The sequence below is a fragment of the Maniola hyperantus genome, chromosome 14 (genome assembly GCF_902806685.2).
Source record: "Maniola hyperantus chromosome 14, iAphHyp1.2, whole genome shotgun sequence".
In the NCBI taxonomy this organism is placed as follows: domain Eukaryota; kingdom Metazoa; phylum Arthropoda; class Insecta; order Lepidoptera; family Nymphalidae; genus Maniola; species Maniola hyperantus.
In genome coordinates this window covers 9,876,299-9,889,202 of record NC_048549.1, presented here as the reverse complement: position 1 = coordinate 9,889,202, position 12,904 = coordinate 9,876,299, and the positions used below count along the sequence as shown (strand labels likewise).

The 12,904-nt window shown below is 36.3% G+C and overlaps 1 protein-coding gene across 3 annotated transcripts in view; it reads left to right on the top strand.

Moving 5' to 3' along the window:
* Positions 1-12,904, top strand: part of LOC117988300 (collagen alpha-1(XVIII) chain-like) — an 86,316-nt gene that overhangs the window by 25,710 nt on the left and 47,702 nt on the right. Inside the window, exon 2 of one of the 3 annotated variants that reach the window (XM_034975431.2) lies at positions 9,113-9,712. In XM_034975431.2, the coding sequence (XP_034831322.1) occupies positions 9,524-9,712 (189 nt within the window). In that variant the 5' untranslated portion in view covers positions 9,113-9,523. Of the gene's footprint in view, positions 1-8,997; positions 9,713-12,904 lie in introns of all 3 variants that reach the window. The other 2 variants (XM_069503088.1, XM_069503087.1) reach the window with 2 other exon arrangements.

The following is a 12,904-nucleotide window of genomic DNA, read 5'->3' as shown; positions in this document are numbered from 1 at the left end:
TGGCCTTTGCCTTTCCGTCCATCAACATCGAGCGAAAATTCTATTTACCTTGTTTATTATGAGGTCTATAGTTCGCGACAGGTTGAGATGTCAATCGAGATATGAGGCGGGGAGCCCCGCACACCCGCCCCAGGTTAGCGCGCGGGCTGTGCGGGTGTGCGGACCGTTTCTTCCCTGATTGCTTTTCCAACCTATCGCGTACTCTACCTATTTTCACTTGTTTTTCTACTTCTTTAACTTCAAGACTTGGTCCGAAAATGGCATTTATCATCTCTCCATATCCCGTAGATTAATCCATATTCATACCAATATTATAAATGCGTAATTGTGTCTGTCAGTCTGTCAACTACACAGCCTATTCGGACAACCAATTTTGACGAAATTTGATACAGCGATAGTTTGTATCCCAGGGACGAAAACAGGCTACTTTTTTTCGGAAGAATCGAGTTCCCTTGGGATTTTAAGAACTGAAATCTTATATTTTTAATAGTTTCTGATCTCTAGCTAAACACGAAGAACATACTATTGTCCGTTCACTATAACTTGACGCCTGACGTTATGTTGGTACCATTGCAAATCACACAATAATGAACCCTAAATTCTGAGGAATAAAACAAACAAAGCAATGGTGCCAACATAACGTCAGGCGTCAAGTTAAAGTGAAGGGACAATAAGGCTAAGAAGAACGCGTGTACTAATTCGGAGCACATTCAGCCAGCCATTAATAAAAACAATACAAGATAATAGGATTTACCCAATGGAACCTAGTTAATGGCCCTCAAGAGCCTCCTTTCATTTATTTGTTCGTGTCGAAATAAATACGAAAGTGCTTCATCACTACCTAGACAAATAAAGTTGCCTACTTAAAAACTGCCTATTCACTTGATAAGCAATTAATAATGCTGCCAGCTACATCTCACATGTTTTTAGATATTTTTGCGCACCTCTTATCTCACCTCTCAAAATAGTTTTCTTAATAGTTAAAAATAATATCGGATTCCCCAATCCTGATACTGCAGGGTTACTGCCCATCACAAGGAATAAAAAACTACCGAATATGAGCTGATATTTTTGGTATCGAATAATATAGACTTATACATTGAAGTCCGGGGTTTAAATTCTCAATCCTGCTACAGGGGTAAATTTTACATGAACCATGAAGATAAAGACTCTAATTTTCGAACATCTACAAACATGCTTGAATCTTAAAAAATATTATATATTATATTTAAATATATAAAAGGAAGAGGTGACTGACTGACTGATCTATCAACGCACAGCTTAAACTACTGGACGGATCGCACTGAAATTTGGCATGCAGATAGCTTTTATGACGTAGGCATTCGCTAAGAAAGAATTTTTGATAATTCAACCCCTAAAGGGGTGAAATAGGGGTTATAAATTTGCGTAGTTCATGCGGATGAAGTCGCGGGCATAAGCTAGTGTGGATATAATTATTGCAACAAACTTTTTTAATTAATGCAGATCCAAGCTTTAGGGAAAAAGAAACTAGTGCTATCGTTGATATACTCACCAAAAAGTACACACAAATATAATATTGTGTAAATTCATCCATTTGAAAGATCTTTTTGTAGGTATCTCTAATAGTTACTTACCTACGTTATAATATTGTTCCTCATTCCGAAAACGCAACGTCACTGCATCACTAATAGTGTTGTTTAGTTCAAAAAGTGTTTGTTCATCTTTAGTAGTTACTTAGTTAGTTTTCCTGGAAATCTCATTCGTGTGAAAAACGCTTGTACCATTATGATTAAAGAGTTGGAAATTATAGCTCAGTAGAGCTGAATAACTATAGTATACGTACAGGTTATTCCAGCTATAGGTAGGTACTTACGTAATTAGTCGATGTAAGCCCAAATAGTTTCGACCCCATCTGGGGTCCTTTTACATACGGTGAAAAAAATTCTATTTCAACTTTATAGCCAGCTATAGGTACTCACGTAATTAGTCGACGTAGACCCGACTAGTTTCGACCTCATCAGCTGGGGTCCTTTTCATACGGTGAAAAAAATTATATTTCAACTTTATAGCCAGCTATAGGTACTCACGTAATTAGTCGACGTAGACCCGAGTAGTTTCGACCCCATCAGCTGGGGTCCTTTTACATATACCTTGAAAAAACTTCTATTTCAACTTTCTAGCGTGTGTTACTCGTAGATAGAGTATCATATTATAGTATTACATATTTTCTCATACAAAGTATTGAGGGATGTTCAACAATATAACTCACATCCCAATATATTTAAAAGAACAAGACGGTAGGTATTATTCCGATACCATTCATTCCCGCCTGTTACAACTACCAAATAGTGGTAATCACAATAAACCTTTGCGACTGGCCTCGACCCAACTAAATTAGAAATACAACAGTAACTGGGCCGCGTTATACCTATTACTGGAAAGGGAACTCCTTTTTCTGACTGAAAAACTACGTTAATTAAAAGTGTTATGGAATTTAGTTTCTTTGTCTGATTTACTTTCTCCAGTTACATTAAAGGCTTACGCAGACGAGGGACTATTGTACGCGGGGGACAAAACTCTCTCATCTTTTACTATGTTCTTTCGCTTCTATTAGTTGGTGTGCATCATGCGATGTAGTTATTAGTGGTCCGATAATATATTCAGTCATCTGCGCAAGGCGTTAATTATTAGATGGTATCCGCAATGCGCTCACGTGGATTTAGGTTTTTATAAATCCCGTGAGAAATCTTTGATTTTCCAGGATAATAAGTATTTTATGTCAACTTATATTAGTATACCTCTCCATACGTTGATCCGTTGGTCGGTTGTGGCGTGATTGAAGGACAAACCAACAAACCAACAAAGAAACACACTTTCGCATTTATAATAGGGGTAGTGATATCATAAATACGAAAGTGTTTGTTTGTTGGTTTGTCCTTCAATCACGCCGTAGCGAAGCTACGGATTGATGCATTTATAATATTATGGGTAATGTTACTATAAGTCCCGCAAATTGCTAATGCGCGTGGCCGCCATTTTAGTGACGTCAGCACTAGTGTGAAGTTTTGAGCTGATGGTATATTTTTATTTCGATGGTACCTATGAGCCTTTTATTAAAATAACTTCACATTTACAGTGTATTTGTAATATTTTATTGTATCACGCAGACACGACGATGTCATTAGTTATCCTCACTCGTTTAGCTTTTCATAAAATCTGGGTTATCGAGTTCCCGCATTGAATAAGCGTCGAGTGCTGTCGCCTGTCCGTCCCCTTCCGACCCGTAGTCGTACCTATTTGTGACGTACAAACACGCTTCATGTCGTATCTACTATTTAATTACTTTGCTTGGCTTAAAATCTATTGTAACTTATAACATAACTTTTGAATTAAATATTCTTTAGTCAAATTAATTATCTACTTATCTAATGTTCTTTACATGTAATGTAATTTACATGGGAGGGGTACTTACATGTATAAATGTACATCAGTCAGAGGCCAAAACTCGTTTAGCATCTTCGCTTGCACTGCACGGCACAGTTGTGCGCACATCTGAGTGTTTGTGTGGCGTGTTTATAGAAAAAGGCCATAAGCGCGACTGGTTTTTGATGCAATAATTTAGCGGAATTGCTACTTGAATTCTGAGGCCGACCGTATCTCTAGCGTTTGTGCGTTTTAAGTTTTAACGAATTAAGCTTTAGAACCGTTAAAGCAGTCACTTGCTTTTAAGGTGTAGGCAGATAAACATCGTGAGGAAATCTGTATGACTAAGTTTTCCAAAGTGTTCTCAAAAGTGTGTGAAGTCTCCCTATCCGCTCTTGGCCAGCTTGGTAGACAATGATGATAATCCATACTTCCATAGGTATTAATATTATAAATGCGAAAGTCTGTCTGTTTGTCTGTCTGCTAGCTTTTCATGGCTTAACCGTTCAACCGATTTTGACGAAATTTGGTACAGATATAGCTTACATCCCAGGGAAAGACATAGGCTACTTTTTATCCCAGAAGATTTAAGAGTTTCCACAAGATTTTTAAAAAGCTAAATCCACGCGGACGAAGTCGCGGGCATCATCTAGTGTACCTATAAATTAATCAATGACAAGGGAACATCTATTCTAAATGGAAAACATCTACCTACTCAAAAATAAATAGTAATTCATATACATTACTCTTCGAAGATAGTTCGCACGATCGATTCTTATTTCTTACTCAAGCGATCGGTTCTGAGATAACAAAATAAGTTATTACCTAGAGTTAACCGTTAACCGAAATAGTCTTATCCTATCTCTGAACAGATTATTGTGTTTAATCAGCTTACGTAAGTATATCTATCAATATAGACAATACATACATAACCAGAACGCTGGCAAAAACGAAAACAGATGATAGTATTTATGATTAGTGGTATTATGATACCACAAAAAAACGCGATTAGACAATTATTTTATAAAAGTTTACGATATATTGCAAATAAAACATCTGACTCACACTAGAAGTTATCTAGGAAAATAAATCCAGGCGGACGAAGTCACGAGCATCAGTTAGACTGTTCTATGGTCGAGCAATTTAAAAAAAATTGCTCGACCATAGAACAGTCATGCAACAGAGCGTGATGTAGTTTTCCACTCAGCCGCTAGGTCGGAAACTACTCATAAAAGTAGCGCCGTTCAGTACTTACAAGCACTTGTGTAAATTCAGACTGCACAGAATTTGCAGTGGACGTGTGGTATTAGGTAAGTTTCTTACTTGATGAATAGGCTAACTTGTTGAAAAAGTACTACAAAGTAGAAGATGAGTGCAATATGAGGAATATTTTATCCACCCTTCATTTATTTTGTACTAGCTGATGCCCGCGACTTCGTACGCGTGGAATTAGGTTTTGGAAAATCCCGTGGGAACTCTTTGATTTTCCGGGATTAAAAGTAGCCTATGTCACTGTCCAGGTCTTTATCTATACCCATGCAAAAATCACGTCAATCTGTTGCATCGTTGTGACGTAATTGAAGGACAAACCAACAAACCAACTTTCTATCTTCTTCTTTCTTATTAACTTATCGGTACAAACCCAACTTACTAACCACATTATTTGTAATTATTTACATAATTATATTATTTTTAAACTGTCCGAAACTTCTGGCTCCACGGAAGACCAGCGCTGTGCCTATGTTCTCACCACAGGTGCAGCAAATGCTGAGTGGAGTCCATTTTGGTACCACACACCACGCATCTTATTTTGAGTGATTTTTTCTTTAATTGTTTTGTGTACTTTTTTGTGGCACCAAATAAACACTTTTTCTTTCTTTCTTCCTTTATTTACTTGCCATCTGTATAGCTATTTATTATTCGAAGCACCATACTTAGGAAACAAATAGTTACGTATTACACTTGATAGACAGTTTGCACGATCGAATCTAACTCAGCCGATCGGTCGACTCGATAGGAAACTAAATTATTGGCATAGTGTTGACCGGAAAGATCTTTTCTCTGGATTCCCGTAATATATTTTTGCCCGCATGGCGAGAATCGGCCATGGGAATACTACTTTTTTATTCGTCAGCTTTTTTATATCAGTTGTTTAAATAAACTGACGGTTAGGATTCGACAGTTATACACACCCCTATTATATCCAAATATAACGAGCGTTCTAAGTATAATTAATGCGGAAATACTCAATTGTAGCTTTTGCAAAGCCGTTTCTAATAAATCAGCGAGAGAAATAATTATTGTAATTTGTTATCGTGTACCTTCTTAGGCTCAGTAGGTATCCTAGCCTAAGAGACTTATGTTTAGGTTTAGTTTTAGGGTTCCGTACCTCAAAAGGAAAAACGGAACCTTTATAGGATCACTTTGTTGTCTATCTGTCTGTCTGTCTGTCGGTCTGTCAAGAAACCTACAGGGTACTTTCCGTTGACCTAGAATCATGAAATTTGGCAGGTAGGTAGGTCTTATAGCTGACATTCGGGGAAAGATCTGAAAAAAGTGAATTTGTGGTTACATCACACAAAAAAAATTAAATTGTGGTCATAAACTAATAATTAGTATTTTCAATTTTAGAAGTAAGATAACTATATCAAGTGGGGTATCATATGAAAGATCTTCATTTGTGCATTCTAAAACAGATTTTTATTTATTTTTATGCATCATAGTTTTTGAGTTATCGTGCAAAATGTCGAAAAAATACGACTGTAGTACGGAACACTCGTTGCGCGAGCGTGACTCGCACTTAGCTGGTTTTTTATTTCAGTGGCTAGGTTTTTCGACAATATTTATGTCTATCGAAGCTCTAGACATTACTAGGTTTTTTTTCGAGATTGATTCGATTTCTGACCTCTGCGTATTTTTTTAAAAAGCTTTGAACGCAGAATTCCTTTTCCTAAAATTTGAATCTCTGGTCTTTTGAACCTGAAAAATTCCTCTATGAATAGTAGTTTGCCTCACTCACTACTTCAAAATAAGTACTATTAATAGCTGAAGAGTCGAAAGAGTGAGTCGCAAAATCAAATAAACTTGAAAAAGCTTACAAGCTTATATGAGCTTCAAACATGTTTAGTAAATTCAATAATAAAATGGTACTTTAGATGTATTCAACTGTTTATTTACCGGTAGACTTTTAACAAGCTTGCACGACATGCACCGGAATTCCGTCACTGAACTTTCGTCGTCGCCACGCATCGTGGTAATTTTGCAGGCGAGCAATGTACCTACTCACATTTCGTATTCTGTGACATATTAGAAAGGTATACAGTTGCCTATCAAGGCTTTTGGCACAGCGTGGCCCATGGAAACATGGATACTTACTATCAAAATAATAGAAGAAAGCATAAGTATTGGGCATATCCTCTAAACACCATAACAACAAATTTAATATAGGGCAAATCCTCCTCCAGACTAAATTAAGTGTCAAATGTCCTGTACTTGCACAGTCACCTGGTTTTAACCTGGAAAATTAAAAAGTTCGCGCAGGATTTTAAATCCACGGCAAATATGTCGCAAATATCATATTTTGTTTAGTAAAGAGAGAGCTTGCCTCCACGGATACAGACAATTTTTATCCCGGAAAATTAAAGAGTTCCCACGTGATTAAAAAACCGAAACTTACGCGAATCAGCTAGCATGTGATTCCACCGCGTTCCATCGCGGAAGATTGGCGACGGATTTTCACGCAATGTAGCGCTAGCCTTACAGTTATTTCAGGCTTTCACGCCGCATGTGGCTTTAAACCCGATATCCCATTGAATGTTTGATGCTGGCTAAGCCTTCCACTCTAACATGCGGGAAGAGTTTGTGAAAATAGTGAACTATTTTCAAAATGAATTCTGAAAATGTAAACAGTGTCAGAATAAACTTTGAAATAAATTTTTGAAAATAGTAAATTCGATGACTGATTTCAAAATCAGGAATTCATCGTTATCGTCGCCAACAACCTATCACCAGCTCACTCCACTCCTGAGCATTCTTCCAGAATGATAAAGGTTTAGGCCATAGTCCACCACGCTGGTCAAGTGCGGATTGGAAAACTTCACACACTTTTGAGAATATGCAAGTTTTCGCGATGTTTTCCTTTGCCGTTAAAACAAATTATATTAAGAAGATACATTGAGAATTTTTTAAAATTGACTCATATAAGAAGCAATTCCAAGGTAGATTAAGGGTAGATTACACTCTAGAGATTCATTTTGAGTAAGGGGTGATTCACATTAGACTATGTTGACGTACGAAACAGTAATTTTTTGGAATTACATATAAACGGATTGGAGTTGTGGAATCATTAGCTCGCTCCTAGCACGGTCTAATATGAACCATCACTAAAGCTTTATAAGCGGTTTTTGGTAACAACCATATATTTTATTGGTTCTGAAATAGTAAGCTTTGTATAGTAGAATATAGTCGTTATTCTTAAAAATATTAGATAAAGAGCCTCGTAAAAAAACGTTGCGAATTGTAATCCTTTAAATGCAATCATAAGGCTGTAAACTGGTTAAACTGAAGGTAAATAAAAGACAGACAAACACACTTTCATAATATTACATGTTGGCGCGAGCTCAATGAGGAATACTGTGTATTGTGTAAGTAATAAAGTTATCAAGAGTCGTTATATTGTAGCATTGTCCCTACATATAAAATTATTGATAATGCTCATCGATATTTTTACGTTACATTTTCCTTTTCCTGACCCTCTAGATGTTATATATATTATAGATAAAGAACTGGATAAGTCCGGTTTTGACCGGATTTTAGAGCTTATACCAGATTCTACCGGAAGTTTATGGATGAACATATTTTTGTACAGGCCAGAACCTAAATAAGTATACGAAAAAATATTGAAACAAAATGAAATTTGTTGAACGAATTTTTTTTTTCAGTAGAAAATATTACTATAACGGCTGCTTTTCCGCGCTGGACAGCCAGGCTGATCTGTAGTGCAAAAAACGAGCCAGCCCTTCTGTCACCACATGAGGCTATAATCGCCGTGAACATCCTGTAAATTTTTTTAAGCACTATCACTCCATGGCCCCTAGGGTCTTCACGGCAAATAGAACAAAAATTATAACTCTCGATATGATACTTGCGTCGCTTGCTTACCTAAATAAAATATTCAATTATTGAAGGACAACTTGTTCTACTTATGATAATATGTCAAGACTCTCACTGGCTCGGAAAGTAGATTCTACTGAGAAGAGCCGGCAAGAAACTCGGCAAAAAGTAAAATCGACACCTTTATTATTATGCCTTCATGTATATTTTACCTACGTACTTTGCCTACAAAAACCTTGATGTATGTTTTTCTATAGTAAATCATTTTTATTAAAAAATGGAAAACAAGCAGTAAGTACTTGTATATCATCAAACCACCAAAATAATCACGCAACCAGCAATATTCGTAGAATTATTCATAGACGCGGCATTAAAAATAGAAGAATAATTTTTTCGGCCTATTCGGCAGTAATTGGCAGCCTAAAATTAGCTCAAATACTGTTTAGTAAGCAATATACGGGTACCAGTAGGTTTTGTTAGAAAAACACAATTATTTTAAGCACTGCAGACCTGAAACTAAACGAAAAAAAGGGGTGTAGATGTTTACCCATAATATTTATTGTACAAAACAAGATGTAAAAAATATATATTGCAGCTCGGCTAGCGCCGTGAACTTTACGCTCCAGTAATTTTTTTCATCTGGACTGTGAAGGACTTTAGATCGGCCATGAAACGAAAAATATTATTTGACTACTTAATGTGTAACTTGAAAAGCAGGTAGTGAACTTTTGAAGTGTAAATTAAAATGTGCATAAACTCTGAAGTTCGTGTAGCAAGTCCGTAATAAGTTAAATATTATGGGGTATTTTTTTGTCCTGGGCTACCTTAATTAATTGAAGAAAAATAGTGCAGTGCTAATAAACAGTTCCATATGTTTTATTCTCGTGGACGAAACTGTCCACTGAGGACTCTTTTTCATCTTTGGGTCCGTTAAGCCCTTGTTCTCGTATCTACGGACAGACGGGTGTCAGTGATGATGTGCAAAAGGTGATAAGTGCTTGGCAAAATGGCTATGGTGATATCTCAGACGACCAAAGCGGCGATTGGTGGTTTCTTGGCCCTGATGATACTTGGCGCTGTGCTGGTGGTAGGAGCGGCCTTCGGGTGGTTCGATCCTAAGAGAGAGGATGAGGATACGCCGGCGAAAATCAGCGCGAGGCTACAAGGGAGGACGTCCTTTGTTACTCATAGAGCTGTAAGTATTATTTTTAATATTTCATCCATACATACCTACTAATCTATCCAGACTAGTTCATACTAGTATTATAAATGCGAAAGTGTGTCTATCTGTGTGTGTGTGTCTACGAGCTTTTCAAGGTCCATCCGTTTAATTGATTTTGGCAAAATTTGGTACAAAAATAGCTTGTATCTGGAGGCGGATATAGACTACTTACTTTTTATCTCGGAAAATCAAACAGTTTCCGCAGGATTTTCAAAAACCTACATCCACGTGAAAGAAGTCGCGAACATAGTACACTTGCTGTTTATTACAAGAGTGCCCAAAAGTAGGTAAATATTTTCAGGGTTCATATAGATGAATGTTTGTAAGTTTCTTTATTTCACCATAACTTCTAAATGCCTGAACATATTTGGATGTATGGGGTACGTTAGAATCCTTATAATCATCCAGAGTGACAGTAGCTATGATTTTTTGAAATGAGGCCAATATGGTGGCTGTACCATAATAGCACTATTTTCAAGTGTATTTTATTTTACTTTTTTGGTTTTTATTTTTGGCAGTGCAGACGCGTTTTTTATTTTGTAAATTAACTACAACTTGTAATTAATTATATATTTTTTTTTTAATACAATAAAACTTAAAGCTAGCCTTATCTAATTACTATATAAATCATGACCGCGTGGAATGGTGCCAAGAATACTGGCTGCATTTCCGCGCTGGACAGCCAGGCTGATCCGCTGCGCAAAAAATGAGCCAGCCCTTCTGTCACCAGTTGAGGCTATTAATCGCGGTGAAATGTCTCGTAAAAAATTTTTAGCACTAAGACTCCATGGCCCCAGGGTCTCCACGGCAAACGGCACAAAAATGTAACTCTCTATAAGAGAGGCATACTTGCGCCGCTTGCCGTTTTCAGCTGTTTCTGCTGCGGCTCCCGGTCTTGATGCTGTCTTCCTGATATGACACGGGGCCAATGTGTCAACGCAAGTTGCGTCCCACATTAGCGCCCGTCCCCGTTCCCAGGGAACCAGCGTCAATCCATCAATTAATTATTACTGAAGTGAAATTCCACATTAATATAAGCACGAAACGCCGACCATAGGTAATAAAGCCTGATGGGAATATATGTCCAACGCAAGTTTATGAATTTTTACAATCGTAACGTCCAAGCTATCGCAAACCCCATACATCAATTATTTCCAAATCAAATCAATTAATCAAAGAAAATATTTAAGTATGTTTTCAAAACTAAAAATTGTATTGTGCTCAGCGTAGGTATAATATTTTTTTGCACTTTTTGAATTTCTAGTTCCTTTTTGCTCTCGGATATGTAGTGCATAAAGTTACATTTTGGAAAAAAAAACATATCATTTTCGTAAAGTGAATATACATTTTTCAAAATATCAGCATAAAAACTAGGATAGAAGACACCTTATTTTTCCTTTTTGAGAAAGAAAACTACAAGTGTAGTGAAGCTTGAAACAAAACAAAAAAGGAGCTGTGCTTAATTGTTTGGCCGTTACTTTAGTTCTTTGTTTTATTACAGCTTTTAATAATGGTGCTTTTTACAGCGTTTTTATGTTAATGAAAATAACGTCATAAAAATTAAAAATAAACATAACCCACTTTATTACGCATAAAGACGTATGAAACCCTGAATAATTGTAGTAGTTTATTATCAGCCTTGGTAACTTATATTGCTTTGTCTGAAAAACAGTGACCTAAGCCCAAAATTCTGATTTTCTAAAACCTTAAAATAAATTAATTTCGATGGCGGAACAAACAACGTCCCAAGACCATAACGTTTTACCATTAGGTCCTTATATTAATACGATTTGCATATTTAGTGGCTTTCATCATCACACTTATTCTTGTACATAAACAATTTATATATATATATATATATATATATATATATATATATATATATATATATCTGTCTTCATAGTGATCATTTCAACTTATCTCCAGCACGGATCTCCTCTAAGGATGAGGAGGATTTAGGCAATAGTCTACCACTCTGGCTAAGTGCAAATATGCCTTATTTTGTCTTAGGTCACTTTAATTCTAAAAGTGTGGTATTAAAGTGACGGTTTTAATTTTATTTCCCGTAGACCTCGGCGCTTACCTACATTAATTTTATTGAAACTGTTTTATTGTTAATTAAAAAATGTTCCTCGGAATGCAAATATTTTAAGAGTTATATAATGGGACTTTGTTTTGGCTGATCAGAATTATGTAAAGTAAATTAGGTCGGTAAGGTTTAAGGGGGTGAAATATGGGTTTGAAATTTGTGTAGTCTACACGAACGAAATCGCGAGCGTTAGCTAGTCTAAATATATAATAAAAAGAAAAGGTGACTGACTGACTGACTGACTGATCTATCAATGCACAGCTAAAACCACTGGATGGATCGGGCTGCAATTTGGCATACAGATAGATAGCTATTATGACGACATCCACTAAGAAAGAGTTTTTGAAAATTCCACCCCTAATGGGGCAAAATAGGAGTTTGAAATTAGTGTATACCACGCGGACGAAGTCACAGAAATAAGTTAGTCCAATATAAAATGACAAAAACGAAATGGCTATGGGCGTTAACCATTTTGAGTTATCAACCAATCACAAACGAACCTCGTACATCCCGAAACTTATAATCTCAGTTTTTTTTTAAACCTTGGCCATTTCTTCCTGTGCCAAGGGGGTGAAAGATTTCATTTTAAGTAGTTATTAAGTATTTTTATTCCTAACTACTACCTACTAACATTGACTTATTATATTATTCGTATGGACATGGCCATTAAACAAGCAAAATGGACTCATTGGTGCTTAGCACCAATGCAACCACAGTGACGTCTGGATTTCAAACGTGTCGTTCATTAGTATCAAAGAGGAGGCGCTGATTTATTTGGTTCCAAAACCGTGAAAAATTTTGTTCGCTTTACCATATCTTGTCATTTAAATATCGATGCCTACTAACCATTAATTACAAGTTTGTTCGTACTTCAGGCACAAGATGAATAAACTAGTTTTCTTTCTTTCTTTTTATAATAATTTATGAGTGTCGAAAACACAAACTTAGCTAAACGAACAACTATTACAGATTTTTTGTGCCTACAAATCACAGGGTATGAATATTTTATCACTAAGTGTCGGTTTGACGAATGGATTCAAAAAAAACATTTCGTGACCGAAATCGTTAAGCTCATT